The 21991-nt window shown below is 50.8% G+C and overlaps 6 protein-coding genes and 1 pseudogene across 7 annotated transcripts, besides 1 other annotated feature; 2 read left to right on the top strand and 5 right to left on the bottom strand.

Moving 5' to 3' along the window:
• Positions 1-2054: 2054 nt before the first annotated feature.
• NCS57_00171300 (uncharacterized protein) lies at positions 2055-3064 on the bottom strand (the record flags this gene model as incomplete). Its single annotated transcript, XM_053051768.1, has 2 exons — positions 2055-2613; positions 2667-3064. The coding sequence occupies 2 exons, from the start codon at positions 3062-3064 to the stop codon at positions 2055-2057; spliced, it is 957 nt and encodes a 318-aa protein (XP_052920283.1).
• A 5265-nt stretch (positions 3065-8329) lies between these two features.
• NCS57_00171200 lies at positions 8330-9752 on the bottom strand (annotated as a pseudogene). The gene is made up of 3 exons: positions 9168-9752; positions 8507-9118; positions 8330-8458 (listed from the first exon to the last, which is right to left on the bottom strand).
• Positions 8330-9752: a sequence feature.
• Positions 9753-10737: 985 nt separating this feature from the next.
• Positions 10738-12460, top strand: NCS57_00171100 (MFS domain-containing protein; the record flags this gene model as incomplete). Its single annotated transcript, XM_053051767.1, has 4 exons — positions 10738-10763; positions 10817-10857; positions 10915-11013; positions 11079-12460. 4 exons carry the CDS (start codon positions 10738-10740, stop codon positions 12458-12460), a joined length of 1548 nt encoding a protein of 515 aa, XP_052920282.1.
• Positions 12461-12942: 482 nt separating this feature from the next.
• NCS57_00171000 (HET domain-containing protein) lies at positions 12943-14994 on the bottom strand (the record flags this gene model as incomplete). Its single annotated transcript, XM_053051766.1, has 1 exon — positions 12943-14994. The coding sequence occupies one exon, from the start codon at positions 14992-14994 to the stop codon at positions 12943-12945; it is 2052 nt and encodes a 683-aa protein (XP_052920281.1).
• Positions 14995-15606: 612 nt separating this feature from the next.
• On the bottom strand, positions 15607-16983 carry NCS57_00170900 (FAD-binding-3 domain-containing protein; the record flags this gene model as incomplete). Its single annotated transcript, XM_053051765.1, has 3 exons — positions 15607-16029; positions 16081-16287; positions 16339-16983. The coding sequence occupies 3 exons, from the start codon at positions 16981-16983 to the stop codon at positions 15607-15609; spliced, it is 1275 nt and encodes a 424-aa protein (XP_052920280.1).
• A 1128-nt stretch (positions 16984-18111) lies between these two features.
• On the bottom strand, positions 18112-18630 carry NCS57_00170800 (uncharacterized protein; the record flags this gene model as incomplete). Its single annotated transcript, XM_053051764.1, has 3 exons — positions 18112-18132; positions 18180-18409; positions 18462-18630. The coding sequence occupies 3 exons, from the start codon at positions 18628-18630 to the stop codon at positions 18112-18114; spliced, it is 420 nt and encodes a 139-aa protein (XP_052920279.1).
• Positions 18631-19386: 756 nt separating this feature from the next.
• On the top strand, positions 19387-20996 carry NCS57_00170700 (MFS domain-containing protein; the record flags this gene model as incomplete). Its single annotated transcript, XM_053051763.1, has 3 exons — positions 19387-19481; positions 19529-19656; positions 19705-20996. The coding sequence occupies 3 exons, from the start codon at positions 19387-19389 to the stop codon at positions 20994-20996; spliced, it is 1515 nt and encodes a 504-aa protein (XP_052920278.1).
• Positions 20997-21991: the final 995 nt, after the last annotated feature.

Raw genomic sequence — 21991 nt, 5'->3', positions numbered from 1 at the left:
CCAAAACAGGGACAATAGGAGCATCAATCAACTCACCTCGGTATTGTTCTCTGCAAAGCTCGGTACAAAACGGGCTATTTTTGGCTGCACGCTATTGGTGCTCTTGGTGGAAATTTCCCTTTCTAGGCCGCTGACGATTGACGCGACACGCAGGGGATTGTTGCAAGGGTCTGTGATGTCGTCAAAGAACCCGGATGATGATAGTATCAACCCGATCCAGGTTTGTGGACTGGTTCAGGACGCATTCACAAAATGATACAAGTTGGTTGTTGGTTTTCGAAAGGGGAGATGAGGATTGTTATATACACAGAGGGGCATGATTCACGGTCGTGCTCATGACTCTGAGCAATGCTGGCTGAGGTTAGGCTACCGTACCTAGGTAAACATTCAACACTCAATAGGGTCAAGGATGAAATCATGCAAGGTAATTTATGTGCTCTTGAACCATTAGACCATTCTTGAATGGATTCCCTCATTGCCTTGATCCTTCAATTGCCCTCTGGTTCAAGTTCCGATCGTGCCATTCACAAGTCTAATTCCTCGTTGCAATGAATTAAACAATCGCGCCTCACAATAGCGATTCTCCTAGGCAATCAATCGCACTTTTAGATTCTCCCAATGTTAATATATTATCCGATTTCAACCCGTGCTTACAGGCTATCCCTCCGTTCCCATCATTTGAATACCTCAACCCTCCCATGCTGGGTACCGGGTAGCGGCCATGCCAACAGTGAGAGAGTATTGGAAGTCACTACTTTTCTGTTGGCGGACAAGGTCAATTCTCATATTGAGACAGTGACATGCTTAATCACACCTCGGGGTGGCTTCGGTGCATGAAAGCTTTCGTCCAAACGAAGGGCTCACCTAACACTCAAACCAGAAAACCGCAGTTGGAAGCACAAACGCCTTGACTTTCCTGAGCAAACGAAATATCTGGCCGTATCCTAGGTTTTGTAATGCAGTTCTATTCATCCTTATCTGATGTAGAAAAATGTTTCAGGCCCGGGGCATGAGGTATGATGGAGGTTGTTCAACCAAATGACTTACACTTGGACAACCGTTAATGGTTCCATGGTCCGCCAGCCAGGCATATCGCATAATGAAGTCAGATCTGGACTAGACACCAGGATGTGTTGTCTCCAGCGCTGACATGGCTTAGCTCCGTTGTAAGCGGACGAATCCTCCACCGACCAAAGCCTCTCCCTCAAAGCATGAGGCCTCACCGCCAACTTACGGAGATGCAATCAATATTGTCAATTCTCATCTTGAAGCGGCCCGTACATCCATTTCTTCAATAGTTCGGGCGTCTGTAACCGAGCAAGACCTCATATGACGCAGTGGGCGCAGTCCTTCGGCCAGTTCCTGTTTGGGTCTCAAGCCATGCGAGAGAGCGTATCGGAAAATGTGACCTCAGCATCTGTTGATCCCTGGCGTATTGCTGTCTGCCCCGTTGCGTATCCTGGTTGGGGAGTCCGTGGCACCATACGAGTGTCAAAGCCAGTGTGCCTTGGTTCTAGACCGGTGATTTGCATTGATTAAGTTGTGACTTGGAGATGGTGGGCGGTTAGTATTATGCCTTGGGGGATTTACAACCTTGTGCTCGAAGGGGAATACGCCGCGAGGAAATTGAAGTCGGCTCGGGTGTAAATGAGTCGGGAATTGGCCGAGCTGATGTAAATGACAGCCATTATGTCTGCGCCGTGTTGTGATACACAGCCTGCGATTGTGCATGAGTCTGTATGTCGGTGATGTTGGAAATGTCACACTTGAGTTTGTAACCACACTTCATCAGAAATAGGTAGTTGTATTCAATGCAAATTCGACAAGGCCTTGGTAATTTTGTAGCACTGAGCCGCCGTTCTAGGTAAAAACGCCAGCAGAAGATGTGAGGATAGCCTCTAAACCCATCCTCATCAACGCCATCATCCCAACGCCGTAGAACATAACAATCCATCAATCCTGGCTGGCTTTGTTTCCAGCCATCCCAAGAAGTCGTGAACAGGTCATTAAATCAGAAAAGACAGAATATGTACGTAGAAAGGAGTAGACGGAAACTAGACGAGGAAGACGGTCGCAGCGACTGCGGCCACGGCGGGCCAGTAGCCGAGGGCCTCGATCATGCCCCTCATGCCAAGGCCTGCGGGACTGTCCTGCTCGGGGACGGTGGTGCCGTTGGGGAGGGTTCCGTTGATGAGGATGGTGATGTTTCCCTTGTACTCGGCGACGGTGACGATGGACTTGTTGAGAGCCTCCCAGCTGCCGTTGCCGATGAGCTGGTCATAGTAGGCGGTATCGTTGTTGTCGTCGCATCCGCAAACCTCGTATCGGCCGCATCCGCAAATAACGTCGCGGACTTCATCCTCGTCGCTCGTGTCGTTGTGGAAGTGGTACTGGTGGGTGTAGGGGTACATGTATGCGCCATACAGCCAGACGCCGGGCCAGAAGGCGAGGGCGCTGCCTACCAGGACGAAGGGGAGGATGCCGGCGCCGGGGCTTCGGTTTCCGGATCGGTAGGGAGCGACGGCACCGCCGGGGTAGTATCGACCGCCGGCGAAGTTGGGCTGGGGGCCGGAGCCGCCTCGGGAGGCACCGCCTACATTCGAAGTTCGGGAGCTGCAGGTGAAGGGTTAGTGAGGATTGGACAAAGGATGTTTGGGGGTACTCACGATCCGCCGTTGTTCTTAACGCTGCTGCTTGAACCTGAACGATATGAGCTTCTAGAACTTCCTGAACGGCTGCTTCCGCTTCCAGAGCTCGAACCTCCAGAGCGACTGCTGCCACTGCCACTGCTGCTACTACCTCCTGAGCTTGATCCGGATCGACTGCCGCCGGAGCTTGAGCTTCCGCCGGAGCTGCTGCTTCCACCTCGGCTTCCACCAGAGCTGCTGCTACCGCCACCACCACCGCGTCCTCCGCCGCCGCCTCCGCCACGACGCTTGAACAGCTCGTGCTCGTTGGCGCTGGGTTCGGACTCGATGCGCTTGATGCGACGGGGCGGGTCAATGACGGATGCGGCCGCTGATGTGACCAGGGTGAGGTACAGGAAAGCCAAGTCGAATCTCATTGCGAATAGGTCTTTGTAGGACGAAGGATGGGTAGGTAGGTAAAGGTGCGCGTGATGTCGCAAGAATCAATGCAAGAAGCGCGTGTAACAAAGAAACGCGAAACAGTAGCTGATGTTGATTCTAGATTTGCCGATAGCAGGTTCTGGAGTTTCGGGGGAGGTTGCAGGCCCTTTTAATATGGGAAGGGTCGTTTGATGTGACGCTAGGTGCGTTGCTGACGGGCCGGGACCCTTTGTTCCACTAAGGCACAAAGCAAAGTGCTGGGGTGCCCTAGACGGTGTGGGTGGTGTGCAAGTGTGCCTTTGGATGATCGGACCGTGAGATGATCTCAGAGCGAGAGGCGATAAAACAGTGATGATGTCGTGGAGTCGGTAAGGGTTGTGATCGACCACTAGCAGCAGGGTCGAGCTGTGGCTATGAGGTCACGGAGCTGTGCGTTTTGATGCTCTGATGGAACAGGAATTGATCGCTGTTGAGTGCTCGTGTAATGATGATGGGAAGAGCAGGGTCAAGTTCTTTGTTTCAAGAAAATATGCACGATGGCTTCTTTTTAAAAGGGAGAGAGGTCTAGGCATCTGGTGGCTGAATGAGCTGAAAGGCATCCAATTTCTCACAAAAACAAAGCTAATCTCCAAATGACCTCTTTTTTACACTCTCGGACCACAGGGAGCGAGCTAAAGTCGGCGTCGGGTCGTTTCTGGCAGTGCAACAGTGAGAAAAAAGCACACTAACGAAGCGGCCGCCTGTGGCGTAGAGACGCTCATTTCTTGCAGGACATGTCGCTCGCATTCAGCGTGTTGACCCGTGGAAATGGACCTGGCTTCTGTTGGCTGTCATAACACACATGCCATTGGTTCAGTTTGTTTCTGTGCTTTCGATTTCTTCCAGGCCCTGGCTGCCTTTCGAAAAGACCCCGGTTGCCTTGTGATGAAATTGCATGGGTTCCGTTTTTGTGGCACAAGACAAGCTTGTTGGTATTAAGCTTGCAGGGAAAATGCAGCGAGTGCATCATCCTGGGCTTGTGATTGGTTGTTGCTATGGCTCGTGCGACAAGGCTTTTTCTAGGCTGACTTGCAAATCCCTGCAGTAACAAACGCCAAACACCGCCATGTTGGGCTTGGTGGCTGAAGGAGTTGATCTTTTTGGGGTTTGGAGAGGCGTTTGTTGCCCGGGATCTGGTTGCCTTGCCGTCGTAGGGCTGGCCGGCCGGCTGCCTCATCTTGGCTTTTGGAGATGGACATGACAATTGCAATAGAGGTGGCCGCAGCAAGAGGAAGCACAGCAGCACAGCAGCACAGTAAGTTCTTACTCTGCACTGCAGTGCCTGTTCCGCATAACAACCAACACGTGTAAGGTCGGTCACCTTGCAGGATGCAAGCCAGTGTAGCAGGTTTACTCCAATGGATGACCTCCCTCAAGGTTCTGGCCTGCTGCGTGGGCTGCCTCTACTGCTGTCAAAAAGAATGCCCGTCTTGCAGAAGCGAGATGGTCAAGTGACTGCCTTGCCCCTCTTGTCGGGCAAAAAGACCTCCCATAGCCACAAACTAACTCCCCAATAGGCATCTCGCGAATTCCGAGGAGATGGCAGCAGAGCATCTGGAGGCAGTGCTGGGGGACCACCTTCTAGAAGCATAGACTAGCAGTTCGGCCTGTTCCCATCATGGATGTCAAAATGTCTGGGCTTGGCCACAATCATGCAGCCATGGTCCCCGCCCAGGAGCTTGGCATCGACCCCGTCGATCCGATGAAGGGCATGTGGGCTGACGAAACGATCTTCACTAACAATTAACGTTTGAATTCGGGATAGCGTCACTGATCTGCCAAAATCTCTCAGCCTTGCTGCAGATGAATCCTTCTACTGTCATGGGGCAAATAACCTTGATTGAAGTAGGATTTAATTCTCAAGCTACAGTAGATCAATGCATGGTTGCTTTGGCTGCCTCCTTGTGTCAACTAGTGGTATTGCATCAATTTGTAGTAGATCATGCTGAAACTAGGCGTCAAACACGAGATACCAGACAAAATCTGCCTCGAACAAGGCTCATCTTGTAAGAGTCTAAGCATCTTGAAACCCATTCTGTGTAGCAGGCAGAATCCAAACTAAGCATGGGTGCACAGTAGACTATTGACATCATGTTTAGGTTAGCCTACATGAAAATATTCGCTGGTGTCTTGATGTATGCAACGCCCAGCCAGACGATCAAGATTGCATGATGGATATCACACGTCTGGCAACATGGTGCGCTCCACTTCAAGACTGTTTGTGTATCATCACATTCAACGAATGATCTGCTTGAACTCCGGTGACTTATAGCGATTATAGCGTGATGCAGTAATTAATACAAGAGAAAAGGGCACTGCCACTGAAAGACAAGATTTGTCCAACGGAAGACCAACTAGGAATGTATCTGAAAGGCCGAGCACGACAGGTACTTGAAGGCCGGGGCAGGCCCGTGGATTGTCGGGCCGTAGGGAGCCCCGTTGAGGCCAAGGGTGAAGACGATTGCAGGTGCCCCCATTGAAGTCGATGCGGTGTGCCATGGCGTACTTGGCCGGTGTGATGTAGCACCTTGCCGTGACCAATCCCTTTATGGACTGGGTGATTGAGAAAACGCCTTGTGTGCCGATGTAGCCCTTGCTGCAGGACGGGATGGTATGGTCAGAAGAGTGCTTGGCGCAAATGTGATTGCAGACAGGGTAATGCCTACCAGAAGCGGTGAGCTTCACGTTTTCCTTAAAAGTGAAGCGGTTTAGGGTCTAAGGAGCGCTGCCGTACCCGCTGTTGAGCTTGTCTCCGAAGCCAGAGTTGATAGCCAACCCAGTGTACGCAGGGGGTGCCTCGCTTGTTGCGGTGGAGGCAACTGTGGTGGAAGAGATGTCGTTGACGATTCAGCCGTAGACGTTGCAGTAACGAGATACAGATCAACAGACGCGTAAAGAAACGAAACGTAAAAGCTTAGACCGACGTCTTCCACATACAAGGACGAATGGTCGGTTCGTAATGTCGGACCTAGCCCAACGGTATGAAAGGCGGTACAGTCCGGGGCAGTTGGCCGAATTGAAGCCAAGGACGCCACAGAGCACCATGGCGTTACAACAGAACTAGTCAAGCCATTGATTCAGCCTACAGTGGCGTTGTATAAAGGCTAATAGTCGCGCCTAAATCCCTTGTAGACTGCACGTTCCGCGCCCAGCGCTGTCAGACTGCATTGCTTTTTGCTGTCAGCGTATCCAAACCAGACTTCAATGCCGATTGAATCTTTGAGTTCATGTCTAATGCCAGCGGATTGTGTGGCGTTGATAGCTCCACAAGGCTGGACTTTGGCTCCTTGGGTAGCTGACTGGAGCCCCGTTGAGTTTCGTAATCAGCTTCAACACCGACTACAAGATTTCTGTTTCCTGGCCACGTTCTACAGCAGACAGCTCTGCTAGAATGATTATACCGTCCCCATTGGGATCCATCACTAAGCTGTAATTTGGATGGAGATATCGGAGACGGAGGAGGTATCCTCGACTCTTTTACGAAAGTTGCATGTTGGAAGGCTAGAGTCGAAACTCACAAAGGATTATGAAACGTTGTGGGTCTTTGGCATATGAAATCCCTGTCACCTCTCAAGGAATATCATTGCCAATTTCTTGAGCACTGTTTGTGCGAACATGAACGAGTGATCGGTGAGCGAACACACACGCGTTGTTCTTGTCCAGATATTGTTTTTGGCTGATCTCTCAACTGCAATACTGTGGACACCATGACATAGAAGACCATAGTTATATCTAGTATCTCTTGCCTAATTTGAGCGAGTCGTGAGAGGGCAAATATACAAGCCGTATTCTCGTCCAGGCTTGTTCCTAACTGATCTATCGATCCCAATACTTCTCACTCTACGTGACACAGGAGACCATGATTATGCCCGATATCACTTACCTGACTTGAAGAGCGCAATGCTTGAACAGAAACCCCAGGAGGGCAGCACCATAAGCATATATAAGGTGAGATGGTTTCGTCTCTGTTCCAGCTATTTCCACACCACACGCTTACTCTGACGAGTTGACAACCTGCCTTCTTCTGATCAAGCAAGACCTGTCACCCTCCCAAGTGAGATATACGACCTGACTTATCACATACACTCATCACAGACATCCCGCAAGATGTCGGAAGACGCTCAAGCCCCTGCGCTGGACTTTTCCCAAGACACAGATGCCGTTCCGCGCCGTCGTGCAAGGAAGGTCATTTACTCGCCTAGTGACCTCACAGCAGCTGAGAAAACTGCGCTCCTCGATCTGGTGCAGGCTGAAGTTGATGTGCGGACCGGAGAACGAGTGGCAGTCACCCGTGCCGATTTTGACAACTTGATGTCGCTTGTTTTCAGCAACGACTGGAACACAAGCATCGAGATTAGCAACCTCGCCGACTTCCCCCCGAGGGGGTTCAAAGGCGAGACCATCCAGGTAGGGACATTCTCGCGAACTCAGCATGAGCCTAGAAGCGCGGAGGAAACCCCCCTAGAGCGACGCGAGGGCGCCCCGGTCTTTCTCCATATTAAACCCAGATTCACACGACAAGATTTCTGGTTTTCCTTCGTCGATGCTGCCAAGAAGAAGGTTAGCGAACGCTACGTTGACCTGCGCCCTGGGGCAACACTGACGGACCTCAAGGCTGAGCTTATCCAGCATCTTGATGGTCGCGAGTCGGAGCGAGTGCGATCGTTCAACTCGGCCTCCCTCCTCATCATTGGGCGACGAAGAATCGCCAGATTTGCAAGAGTGGGGACTTTCAACCCCCCTAATGTCCTTGCCAGAGATCTTCCTAAGCGGCTTGTTAGGGTGACGCGCACACAGGAACACATTGCAGCCATCGGGGACTCTTGCAAGAACGAGGCAAAGTTTGAAAGCGGGGAGGAGGTTGAGACTGAGGAGGAGGAGGAGGTACCAGTGGAGCCGCTGGCGAAACTGATCGTGTCTGAAGAGCTGTGAGATCGTTAAGCTTGCGTTGGCTTTCCCAAAGAGTTCGGTAAGTCATGAATGGTTGGGCAGCATTGGGTTTTAATGCTGCCGTGTGTCTCTTTGCGTGTTCTTTGACCTTATGAACGACCGAGACGTAATTGAAAAAGAAGAATGAATGGTTGAGAACGTATTGATATCACTAGTCTAGAATAGTTTCTTTATTGATTTTTCTTTGAATATGCTTTGTTCTGACGTGTAATGTGAAATCCCTACCTACAAGTAGTTCGTACCTCTGAGGATGAACAAATGAATACCCCTTTCTAAGCATCTACACAGCCAACTCCATTCAAGTCCAGCAACTCCTCGTCCATGTTCCGACATGCCCACTTGGCATCCTTGCCACTAGGAGGTGTGACCGTGACATTCTCAGCCCGGATATTGTCGCAGGACTAGCTTGATTAGTGCATGTACAGGTGAGTGTGAGAACAGAAACTTACATCTTCAGAACTGCAGATGAGAGATCCGACTACAGGGTCATTCTTCTTTGATACTGTGCCCCAAAAGTCCTTGAACAAAATATCTGTGAGAATCACCTTTGATGGATCGGCTTCGCATTCAGCGGCGCTTACGGCACCGTAACATTGGTCAATCTTGATTGCGCCGTCGTTGTTGTCGTTGAAGAAACGCTCGTAAGTGACGTTTCGTACACGGCCTTCACCACCACCACCAATCCATCCTTCGGGCTTCTGGACATCAGCACCGGGCCAGACTTTGAGACGAGCACCGTCTGTTGCGTTGCTCATAGAAATGTTGTAGATGTACAGGTTCTCGATATTGTCAAAAACTCCTGGGTACTGTCCAAGAGAGCCTACAGAGATACCGTGAGATGAGTTGCAAACAAGCCCTTGGATGATGATGTTGGTGCTGTTGGGCTTGAATGATACGCAATCATCATCGTGGTCAATGTAGGAATTCTGGATGACGATGTTGTCTGATCTATAGGTATCCCAGCCGTCGAGGTTTTTGGCAAAATTCTTTGATGTTGAACGTGAGAAAATATCAATGTCGGAGATGAGAATGTCTGAGCTATTGGCGATGAGGTTGTGCCACTGGCCAAACATTAGTACATCATCTTGTAAAGGTAAAAAATCAACTCACATTGGGAGACTGCCGAAGCTTGAGACCAGTGATGGAGCCTCCCTTCCAACCGTCTGTTACAAAAAGAAGCGGACGTTTGACTTTGCTGTCTGCGGCATGGGCATCGTACCAAGCCTGGCCGTTGCCGTCGATGGTTCCTGTGCCAGCTCCATAGAGGTTGATGTCCTCACCACCGAACAGCCACCATGAAGAGCCATCTTGGAATGGAAACTGAAAAGTCCTGGGAAGCCAACGTTCAACGTCGTCACAGAATCTGACAGTTCCAGTCAAAGCAATATCAACATGCTTGAGGAACCTCAAGTCCAGCTGAGTGCAGATGGTGTACTCCTGGTCAAGGACTACAGTACCACCGTTGTTGCACTTCTTAAAGGCACGCAAGATCTTGGATGCATCGTCACCGCCCTTCTTGCCAGGCTTGACAAAGCACGTCTTTCTGCGAGGGGATGAGGTTGGGAACGCCTTGTATGGTTGGAGGGGAGTTGGCTCGTAGTGGGGACGCTTTGGGGCGTGGCCAGCGTCGATGAGTTCGGCCAACGCCAGAAAGGCGAGCACGATTGTAGGTCTCAGCAGCATATCAAGTATAATTTCTTGTGACGGGTCAGATGATCTTGGCTTTCGGTACAGTTCTTCACCGAGCTGTTTGCGTAAACGTCCCAAGCTCTTATAATAGCACGCTCGTTGGTGACCTTCGGGATAGTTTCCCCCGTCGAACACGGTCTGACTTCAGCCGATAACATTATCAGAAACACAATCTCTCGGCAGTCCCACTCTCCTCCACAAAGTCGGCCCATCTCCATGCCATCCCCGTATTCCCCAGGTGCTTAATGAGGAGCTTCAAGCTTCCCCGCGTCCAGTGTCGATCCCCCAACGCGCGGCTGGGCAAAACTCAGTAGAGTTGTTCCACCAATAGTCTGCGAAACTCGCTTACATCCGAGGCCAAGGTGAGTATCATTGCCGGTTTGTAACTCGGAAGATGTCCATGATTCGTGGCATAAGCAGGCCTGGCTGGACAACAGCAAGGTAATATGGAAGGATTCAGGCTAAACTTGACTGATTATCACCATCTTAACCTTAAGGTTGCATGTGATCTTTGTGCGGGGGAATCAATTATGCTTATTGACTGATTGATGGAGGATCTCGAGATGAAGAGAATGAGCCGATCTGGGCAGCCTGCAGCCCGGGTAATTCCCGTGCCAGTAAAACCAAGACCCGCCGGCAAAGGCATTCCGCGCGCCAAGAGGAGCCATGACTGGGGTCCGAGTCCTCAAATGTCGTATTGGGCGTCATGTTGAACGACATCGGAGCTCCTCTGTCTAAACACCATTGGTGGCTGACCTTGGCTCATGTACCCCCCCTGCGAGAGCCGTCGACCCGAGCCTGGACTCTGCTAGCGAAGTCGCAGATCTGTGGATAAAAGGGTCCATGCTTAATGGGCTTTGTCCACTTTTCAAAGTGGTCTTATCAATCTCGACTTCTCAGGGTTCTCCCCATTCTTTTTTTTTTCTCATCTGCACTGATCAGGAGATCTCCCTTTGCTGCAGAGGACGGACAAGTGAGCTTCTAATCAAAGATGGCTTCGAAAAAGCTGTACAACTGGTGGGCCATAGCTTGACGGCTTCTAAATGACGATGGCTGACTCGGGAAATTAGGTATTGTGCCATGGTGGCGGCACTTTGCATGGTGCTTTACGGTAAGAGCATTTATCCTTCTGCGTCTCGTCAAGATTCATACTGAGCATGGCGCATAGGGTACGATGCTTCAGTTTTCAACTCTCTCCAGGGTTCAGATAACTGGTTCGAGTGGGTTGACATGGACCCGGTGGAGGATACTTATATGCTTGGGTTGAGTAAGTTCACGCCCCAAACCGCTGGCGACGTCTGGAGATTACATAGCTAACAGTCTGCTTTCAAGTCAACACAAGCTACACAATCGGAGCCATCATCTCTGGCTTCTTCATGGGCGGTCCGCTCGCAGACTACATGGGACGTCGCTGGGGCATGTTCATCGGCTGCTTCATCACCATAATAGCGACTTTTATGCAGACCTTTACTCCACACCACAAGATTGGAGTCTTTATTGCTGGCCGCGTTCTCATTGGCATTGGTCAGGGTCTCGCTCTTACTGCGGCACCTGTCTACATCGGAGAAGTTGCTCCGGCCAACATTCGAGGAAAGGTCATGACGATCTGGCAGATGAACTACTCAGTTGGGTCCTTCATTGCTTACTGGATCAACTATGCGTGTTCCAACAACCGTGAGAATATGGGCCAGTGGGATTGGAAGATGGTTGTCATCTTCCAGATTCTCGTCCCTGCCATTGTCTGCCTTTCTGTCCTCTGGATCCCTGAGACTCCCCGATGGCATATCCAGAAGAATGGCAACGTGGAGGCTGCCAGAGCTGCACTGACAAGAATTCGAGAGACTGAGCAAGAGGTTGAGGAGGAGCTGCTTGCTATTCGTGGTGCTATCGAGTACGAGAAGGAGGCCATCAGCGGAGTCTCGTATTCCGCTCTGTTCCGGGACCCCTCAGTCCGAAAGCGAATCATCCTCGCCTTTCTCCTCAACATTGGTCAGCAACTTTCTGGACAAGGCACTCTCAACTCGTACTCTACGACCATTTACAAGAACGTGTGGTCAGACAAGAAGAAGATCAACCTCATCAACGCCCTCAACGCCACCTTTGGAATCATCTTCACCCTCAACGCCATGTGGACTTCTGACCGTTATGGCCGCCGCTGGCTGCTCATGGTTGGTGCCGTGGGCATGGGAGTCTGCATGCTCATCGTCGCGGTCGTGGGTTTGGAAACACCGACATTCGAGGGCAACGTCAAGTCAGAGTCTGTGGGCATCGCTATCGTCTTCCTTTTCTTCCTTTTCGCCTTCTTCTACAAGCCTTCTTGGGGAGCGACAGTTTGGATGTGGACTGCCGAGGTGTTTTCCATGAACATTCGAGCACAAGCTGTGGGCATGTGTTCTCAGATGCAGAACGTGGCCAACACCATCTTCCAGCAGTTTTTCCCTACCTTTTTCCGAAGAGAGGGCCTCAAGTGCCTCTTCTTCTTCATGGCCATCAACTTCTGCCTCGCGGCTTACGTCTATTTCTTCATCCCCGAGACGAAGCAGGTCCCTCTGGAGGAGATAGATACTCTGTTTGGTGGTGCTTCTCATGCTGCCAAGGGTGGCGATATGCTGGAGGAAAAGGCTGCTGTTGAAAGCACGGCTCAGCCATCTGGCCTCGAGATTGAGAATACTTCTCAAGCAAAGCAGGCCAACACCAAGGAGCAGACTGTCTAATATTGAAGCCAGTGGACAAGGGGACTGGACTGAGCTGGATCAGGTAAGAACTAGGAAATTAGTATACTACTGGTCCTAGGTGCCAGCTGTTACAGCCTTTCGAGCACTAAGGAGCTAAAGGTAGCTCTCATATGCATTATCCTGAGCCGCCTGACTATCTGGGTCCCGCACAAGGTCAAATGTCTGCGTGATAGCGGTTTCGAAGAGTAGGCAAGACAGTCTCTTTTTGATGGAGGATGATGCTGGGCTGGCCAGATGGGGTGAGAAAAAGGACTACCGTAAGCGATGCAGGATCCTAGTCAGGGTGAAATAATTAGAGAGAGAAAATATGCAAGATATGCCCCCGTAAATTATTTGCCCTTCATAAAACACTGTATATGGCAAACTCGGCACATGCCCATAACTAAAATGATCCATTCGACTGACTGTTATGACCACCTAAACTCCCTCTTTAGCCTCCTATTTGTAGACACAGGTTGCCTCTATCGCAACTTAAGCCATTCCAGACCGGATGGGCTATCCTGTATCGACTTTTCCGGGTCCAGATCAACAACAAACACGGTTCCCACAAAGGTATAGTGATCTCCCAGTTTGCGGAGTAACACAGGCTGGTCGTAGTCCTTGAGCACGCAGAGTAGGTCGCCTTCCCGTACATCTAGGGGTCCTCGTCCAAGGTATCCCCTCTTAGTCTCAAAAATTGAACGACCCACCATCCTCTCACACATGAGCGCTGCATATTGACTAATTTCTTCTGCCTGAGACTCTTTATCTGCCAGTGGATTCTCACTGAGCCCTAGTTGTGTTAGATCTGTGTCTGGGAAGGCCCGCCGGTAAAGCTGGGTCTCCCAACCGTTGGGAAAAAGGAAAGAGTCTGAGGAATCCCAGCCGCCCAAGTTGTCAGGTTCGTGAGCTTTCCCGTAAGTACTTGCCATGGTACCTAGTGCAAGAAGTGTACAGACCATGGCCCTTGTTACAGTTGCTGAAACCTTCTTGAAGAGTAGGCGAGCAATAGCTTGCCAAGATGTGATGCCGGAGATGTAGTGTGGATGCCGGGATGAGTAGTAGCGAAAATATTTTCCAATCTTAAAGGTTTCCTCGGCAAGAGTATCTTGACCGACGAAACCGAAAACGTGGGAAACTGGTTCGATCTCAGCTCCCACAACGACAAGGCTTCCAGTGTTTCTGTCTAGATGCGGATACCTGCTTGGATCCTCTTGAAATAGACTCCGGAAAGCCGGAAGGTGCAAGATCCTTGTTGAGTTCTGTAGAGCATTCTGGGGGAAATTCGGAGCCCAGCTTGGAAAGTCGTCCGAGGATCCAAAATACCCAACACCCGCGAGCGACAAGAAGCCAAGGGGTAGGATCGGTGACTGTGCAAGTAGTATGATTGACTTACCCCTAGCTTCCAAGGAAGCCTCTATCCAGCGCTCGACGAACTCGGTATACACTTCAGTGACGCTTTTGGTGTAGTCTGGCTTCATAGGGATTTTAGAGATTGCCAGAAGCCCATAGATGTAGTCCCTTGGATCTGTGGCGACAAGCCGTGTCGCAGCGATTGATTCCTTCCAACTGGGGTAAACAAGGGATTTTGCCAAAGATCCTCTCCTTGCTTTCACGGCATCATTGTTTGCTGTGATGTACCTGGCATTACGGATTGCGTCGATCCCATGATGGGGCGGAAACCGAATAAGACCATCCCAGACGGTTTGGCAAAGAAATTCCGGCCTTTGCACCTCACCCTTATCAACTTTGGACTCGAGCTCAAGGTCTGTATAACTTTGTGCAAACATAAAAAGGTCTTGCCGAGTTAGAGTCGTGCCACCTAAGCTGAATAGACGGAGTTGACGAGCAAGCACGACTTCTTGGTAGATCCATACTCGCTTCCAGTATTGGTCCAGAAAGAGATCCATGACGGAGTTCCATGCATCATTTTTGAAGGGAAACTCGGCGTCCGATGTCTCATCACAAAGACTGGGGTATCGTTGAAGCCACTCGAGCTTGAATGGGGGCATATCGAAGATACCATATATGTCCTGTTCATCACGGTCGTCAGGGAGGGGGCCACTCGGATAATGCCGAGCCGCCTCATCGGCGAGTGTCTTGATGGTTTGAAACGCCAACGAGTAATCTTTCTGGCCAACCCATGCGTAGACAGCTTCAGCGCATATGAATATGTGGTGCATGAGCTGGACTTGTTTCGAACGCTCCTCGTTGTCTTCCTGGTTGATGCAGATGGCATCTGCCCATAGATATTTAATGGGAGTGGAACTTCTTCCAAGGTTCCCACTCCGGATGCGAGACAAGGCAGAGGCCAGGTTTGGAGTGACCTCTACGTCTTGACCCTGGAGGATAATCTTCTCGAGATTTTTCTTCTCGCCCCAGACGTACGAGAGCGCAAAGTATTTCGGGTTGTTGTCAAGCGAGACTGTGATGAGTCCCCAGTCCTCGGAGCCATCTGAGGGAACCTCCAAGAGCCGAATTTCGGAGATGCTTGGATCGAGACGTCTGTAGAGAAGGGGGGCTGCTGTCTCCATGGTGAATGAATGTTTGATGGAGAATGCGAGAGCTGAGTGCCGGTGCAAGGGTGATGGTAATCAGGATTGTTTGGGGAAAGGATGATAATGGAGGAGGACGTGGTTGTGGGACAGAAATTCAAGAGGAAAAGCACGCAACTCAAACTAGGTGTGAGTGACCAACCGCCTTATTGCTTATCCAGATGGCATAGGTAGTTTCATTGGTTGTAAGATACATGCAGAGATGCATGGCTACGTGTACGTGGGTACGAGGTTGCCGTTGATAGGCCGAACCCGCATGATGACTGCCTCTCGTCAGCCGCGGCTGAGTATAGTCACTCATCAGAAGTCTCCATTGGGGGCTCCCGGATGAATTCTTTGACTGGATCTTCGATTGGATCATAATTGTTCTCGCCGGGTGAGAATAGTTGCTCGTTTAGTTGTGTCACTGTTAGACTTGACAATCAAATTGCACCTGACCGTTCCTTGTCAGTAGTATTTTCAGTAGTGAAGGCTCGGAGCATCGACAATGCCAGATTGGAACAAAATGAATAGTTTGAACTCAGTTGTGTAAATATACAATTTGCCTCACTATGTAAACTTTATAGGACCCCCTGCTCTGATGCGCGGCACTCATAGCTTGTAACAATGATCCAACCTCTTTTGAAGATCCCCCTTGGCCTGTGCAACCTCCCCTTCAAGGTCAAAATTCGCAATAATACCGTTTCTCTCGTTGATCTCACTCTCAATCTTGGCCATGTCGCTACCAATACCGTCTGCCAGCCACTCATAACAGTCTCCAATCCATCTGCTGCTCTGCACAAGCCACTGTGACCGCTCCCGGCGACACTCGTCGAATGTTTCGAACACGGAGGGAAGATCTCGGGAGCTGTCGACGCTGGAGAGTAGCTCTGCTAGGAATGCGCTGTCTTCGATGCAGAATCCTGCTCCGGCGCCGTGATGGGGTGATGTTGCGTGGGCGGCGTCTCCAGCGATGCAGACTCGACCCTTGTGGAAGGTCGGGGCCGGGTGGTCTCCGAGGTCAAAGATGGCCCACTGATAAACTGGTAAGTATATGCTCAAGACAAGCATTATAAAAGTACTTACAACTTTGAGTTGTTCTTCAGTCAAGCTTAGCAGCCCAGTGACGGCTGACCCGTAGCCGGCAAAGTCCTTCAGGGCATCTTGGCGGCTTGCAACACTGGTTGTTCTGCTGTAGTCTTCCCAGTCTGTTGGTGATGTGCGAAAGGCTACGATGTTGAGCTTTCGGCCATGGTCGACAGGAAATGTGAGGACATGGCCACCTTTGCCCATCTGAAGAGGTTAGTCTTTGTGCTGGCGCATGAGAGGGCTTGCAACACTTACGTGGATTGTGGCATTGCGTGCCTTTTCCTCCCCGACGGCTTCAACTGCCTTTTCCATAGGCACCATGCCTCGGTAAGCGTACTTGTAAGAGTACGTTGGGTGTGCTGAAGGGTGATCAAGGCCGACGACCAATTGTCGTACACGAGACTTGATTCCATCACAGCCAATAACGGCATCAGCAGAGGCGGTTGTCCCGTCTGCGAATGACATTGTCACCTTTCCATCGCTCTCAGTGATACTGTCTAAGCATTTGCCAAACACAGCTTGGTCTTCTGGGAATAGCTTGGCCAACTCGTCGAGGTAATGAGCCCTGTGGACGCCATTCTGCCCCAGACTGCTGTTGATGGTAAATCCGGCGCCTTCATCCTTGGTGCCATCGACAAAGTCGAACCAGACTTTCTGCTTTGACGGCCAGCTGTTGCGCGTGCAGACCTTCTCGAAAGCTTCGTGTACGCCAGGGTGGCAGAACTCCATGGCCCGGACTGCATTTGGCGTGAATGATACACCAGCTCCAATCTCTTCAAATTTTGATGCTCTTTCGTACAATTTCACTGGGATGCCGCGATGGTGCAGAGCGATGGCGAGGGTTAGGCCGGCGATGCCGCCGCCGACCACTGCGATGTTGAAGTCTTTTGTTGGAGCCATTGTGTATGTGAGTGTTGCTGAATGCTGCCTTGGAAGGACTTAGCTCAAGCCAAGGACTGATGTCTAATTATAAACCCAACTGGATGGCCCTGTGGAGCGCGGGGAATGCCATCGGTTAAGGTGACGTTCATCCGGAATTGTTCTTATGAAATGGAGATCCCCCATCCTGTTAGTCCCCGGGAATGCCGTCATAACCGAGAGTTACGGGGAAGAGGTGTTGTTGTCGCAGGGCGAGTTATCGGAATTCCCGAAGGCCCCTCAGGAGGTTAGTGTAAGTCCGTTCATCTCCCCGACGCCACCCTGCCGAGCCTTACTGCCGCATCATGGCATGCCGAGTCCCGATGCATTCGAGTAAAGCTCCTGGATAAATCATGGGCAGACCGGCGACCTCCAGATTGACTGATCGTACGACTGGGTCACTGCGAACTGTTGTCCGTGACTATAAGAGCCACCCCGACCCCTCCGGTCTAGTATACGGAGATAACTTGACACAACGACAGGGGAAATGCCTAGCATACCGTCAATGGCCTACAGCCTTTACCATCTCAACATATTGCATGCCATGCTACCGGTGGACAATTCTATGAACGGATAAAGTCCGACGAGGCGATTTTACACCCTTTACAACCGATACATGTCTACATGGGATGGCTCTCGGTCTGCGTCCGGGCGTGAGGCTTGAGCAATGGCGTCTCAATAACAAACATTCTACAAAGGCCTGGACTCAATGCCAGCTGAATTCACATGACGCAGAACTCGCATCGTCTTGATACATGGTGTTCTGGCCCATGCTGGTCTTGGCACTATGGCTTGCTTCCTCGGAGTCTTGTTCCTCGGAGCTGACCCCTGGCGCGGGCATGTTTTCGGCAAGTATGTCAGCCAATGCGGTTTCACAGCAAACCCCCAACATGCAGTCACATCATGCTTAAAAAGTTGGAGATAACCGAGACACAAGCCGGACTCGTCTCGGGGTCCGAGAGTTGAGGGGAAGTTGGAGGGCATGTCTCGAATCTTGGAGGAGCGTCGTCATTGACGATGGAACTATGTGGCGAGCATTGCACAATATGTCTTGGATTTCTCTTATGTGTGATGATAGATCGACTGTCTCTCTCAGTAGTTAGCAGTTCGCTAAGCCAAAGCGGCCAGGTCCTACAAACGTCAGTCAACTGTGAATGTCTATCATTTGTCAAACTCACAATAAAGACCTGATAAGAATCCCACTTGTATCCCCACTCAGACTCGACCGGAGTTAGATGTCCTCTCGAGGAAAAGACAAGAGTCCTGGTTTGTCCGTCCAGCAACCCTAGATCTACGGACCCGTGAATCTCGACCTGGTCGGGGTTGTTACCGTATGGGGATGCGTCACGTATCGTGTGCTTACGCCACGAAATAGTCGCCCACAGGGCTTCCATTGCAGAAGTTATTTCTTCCCTGGTTAGCCATTTGTCCGTAGATCCTGCTTCAAGAAGAATACTCACCTGCTGTCCCCTTGCACGGCTGCGAGTCTAGGATAAAAGCCGCATCCTCGGTGAACATGTTGACGTATTCCGTGGTACGTTCCCGGATATCGGACAACTTGAAGTACTCGTCCAAAAATCGATTCACCCCATCATCAAGCTTGGCCTCTGTAGATCTCTGTGGCTCCATGGTTGCGTCAAAAAGGGAGGGTATTGGAAGCTATTGGTGGCACAAGGAAAAGCAGGCTGGGCTGGAATCTGCGCTGTTGAAACCCCTCATTCATGACTCCACACGGCTTGCAGTGGCAACGCCTTATTCACGCAGTTATGCTTGATCATGTCTTATCATACTTGTGCATTATTGAGAGAGATTGAGGCATAGTCTGTTAAGCTTCTACCACGGAAATTGGAGTCCACTAGTAGCTTGAACGCCTTTGACGCGATCCAAACGTTGGCTCAACGACCAGACTCGTCACCCCGTACCCGACCCCCTTCGGCAACCGGGTCTCAGACAAGGGCCACACCAAAAGGGGACTACTTTGCAATGCAGGCCATGCAATTGGATAAGCTTATCTCTTGGGTCCAGGGCTCACACGGTGCGAAGGATCTCGGGGAGAGACTGTTGGCCAGCTCGGCTGCTTGTGAACCAATAGCTCCGCACCAAACCTTGATTCTTTGCGGTCTGGATGCAACCCCACGGGGGAGTCTAGCCAAAGCCAGACCTTGCTTTTCCCCGCTTCCCCAGATCCTTACTCGGACCCCCGGGGAATCCGGGGTTTGAAGGATAAAGGGATGCCGTGGGTGGATGCCGACATGGATGCTCCGAGGAGCAAGGTGTTGGAGGAGAAAAGGTTTATATCTGTCGTGGTCTTCCTTGGAACGAGTCAAGATCATCAGGGCTCTTGCTTGATTCATACTCACCCACCGCTCTTGAACTTCACTCACCATGAAGCCGTCTACGGAGCATCGCGATACCATTGAAGCACACAATGACTCGGCTCTGCAGCATGCTGCTGAGAAGGGTCAGGTTGCTACCGACAAGTACGCGTCCTTCTCAGCCTCACGTCTTCATCTCTGACGCGTCCCAGATATGGCCAACCTCTAGTCGAATATGACCCCGCCGCGGAGCGTCGTCTGTGCCTCAAAATCGACCTTCATATCGTCCCTACAGTTGCAATTCTTTACCTGTTTTGCTTCATCGATCGAGCCAATATTGGTGAGTAAAATCAAGCCATGAAAAAGACGTCGGCCTGACATCTTCTAGGCAATGCGAAGATTGCCGGCTTCGAGAAGGACCTTGGAATGACAGGATACGACTACAACATCCTCATCACCACCTTTTACATCTCCTACATCGTCTTCGAGATCCCCTCCAACATCCTCTGCAAGTGGCTCGGCCCCGGTTGGTTCCTCCCCATCATCACGCTGCTCTTCGGCGTCGCATCTCTGGGTACGGCATTTGTCAACAACATGTCCCAGGCCGCTGTTGTGCGCTTCCTGTTGGGCATTTTCGAAGCGGGAATGATGCCCGGTATCGCTTACTATCTTTCTCGATGGTATCGTCGTGCTGAGCTTGTTTTCCGTCTTTCGCTGTACATCGTCATGGCACCACTTGCTGGAGCTTTTGGCGGTCTTTTGGCTTCGGCGATCCTCAGTCTCGATCATTTTGCCGGTCTTCATCGATGGAGAATGATTTTCGCCATTGAAGGAATCATCACGATCGGTCTCGCTGTGATCGGTTTCCTAACCCTTACTGATCGCCCAGCCACGGCTCGTTGGCTGACACAGGAAGAAAAGGACCTTGCGATTGCCAGAGTCAAGTCTGAACGCGTTGGAAGCACGGCGGTTCTCGACAAGATAGACAAGACCAAGCTTCATCGTGGACTTTGGTCTCCCATCACGCTCAGCACTTCCATCATCTTTCTGTTCACCAATATTACGGTTCAGGGCCTTTCGTTCTTTCTGCCAACGATTATCAAGACAATCTACGAGGACAAGACGACGATTCAACAGCAACTTTATACCGTTCCCCCGTATGCTGTCGGTGCATTCTTCACGCTTTTCTTCCCCTACCTGAGCTGGAGGATGGATAAGCGACAAATCTTCTTCATCATTACTGCTCCGATATGCATGGTCGGCTATGCCATGTTTCTGGGATCAAAGGACCAGATGGTCCGCTACGGCGCAACCTTCCTCATCGCTTCATCCGTCTTCTCGCATGGAGCCCTTAGCAACGCTCAAGTTTCGGCAAACGTGGTCAGCGATACAGCCCGCAGCGCAGCCATTGGTATGAACGTCATGTTGGGTAATGTGGGTGGCTTGGTTTCCAGCTGGTCATTCCTCCCCTGGGATGCACCCGATTTCCACATCGGAAACGGCCTGAACCTGGCCACCTCTGGTACTATTCTTGTCCTTAGCACTGCGACTCTTTGGTGGATGATGAGGGATAATAAGAAGAGAGAGGGGTGGAACATTGAGGAGGAACTTCAGGGCTTGTCTCAGGAGGAGATTGAGGACTTGGACTGGAAGCACCCTGCATTCCGCTGGAGGCCTTAAGCTTCGCTTTTAACATGTGCTACATGATAGTACTTTTCTTTCTGGCTGTTTCTAACCAGCCCATCGATTCGTTGGAGGCTGGTTCTGAAGTTCAGATGCCAACGCAATACGACTCCCTTACAGTATCCCTCATGCATGATAACGCCTGTGACTATTATATTCATGTTGGTTACAAATGCCTGACCTGGACGATTCAATCACTTGAAAGACCGATTGCATCAAATCGTGATCGCGTGCCACTGAAGTCGCTGTCTGGAAACTGACGGGGCCAATCCATCCTGGCCTTCCCAAGAACGAGCTCTGGTTAGTTCTGCACAAGACAATCCTCGACCAGGGCGGAGACTACTGCTCTATGTGGATACTTAATATCGGTCTAAGGACCAACCCGTGGTGTTAAAAGTCAGCGAACTGCAACCTTTCACTCGATCACATATCCTCCTCCCGAGGAGCAGGAAAGCCATATACGATCGCATATGAGCAGATAACTTGCAACACTGAGATCATCAAGCTCGAATTAACTTTCCGAGATCTTTTTGAGAGCGCGTGGGATTCCCAAGGAGCACTCTGCCAATAGGTACCATATTTCGCGCTTGGGCTAGGACCAGCCGGAGAGTATCGTTGTCTCTGTCACCTCTACCCAAGCTGCGTATTATGGCGTTATCAATCTAAGGATGGTCGTTTGAGCTTGTAGCTATACCGGTAAGGAAGGCCGAACGAAGAGGGTAAAGTCGGAACAGCAAGTCTTGATAACTGAAACTGGCACCGAGGTTCTGTCCAATTTTTGTGCAAGCACGCGTTTCTCAACTGAGACAGCTCTTGGGCCAAAGACTGCATATCTTAACTGCTTTCAATATGTTTGGCTGCTTGGTAATATTAGTAAGTGGCTGGTGGCATCAACGTAATGCGACTGATTCGATATCATGGCCTCTTTGTAGGCCACCCCTTGGTAGACATGGGGCTTGAAAGTGGCTGTAAGTAGACTGCCCGAGTAACCA

This window comes from Fusarium keratoplasticum, chromosome 1 (assembly GCF_025433545.1).
Source record: "Fusarium keratoplasticum isolate Fu6.1 chromosome 1, whole genome shotgun sequence".
NCBI classification, from domain to species: Eukaryota; Fungi; Ascomycota; class Sordariomycetes; order Hypocreales; family Nectriaceae; genus Fusarium; species Fusarium keratoplasticum.
The sequence above is the reverse complement of the archived record's forward strand: the minus strand, read 5'-3'. Positions and strand labels throughout refer to the sequence as shown.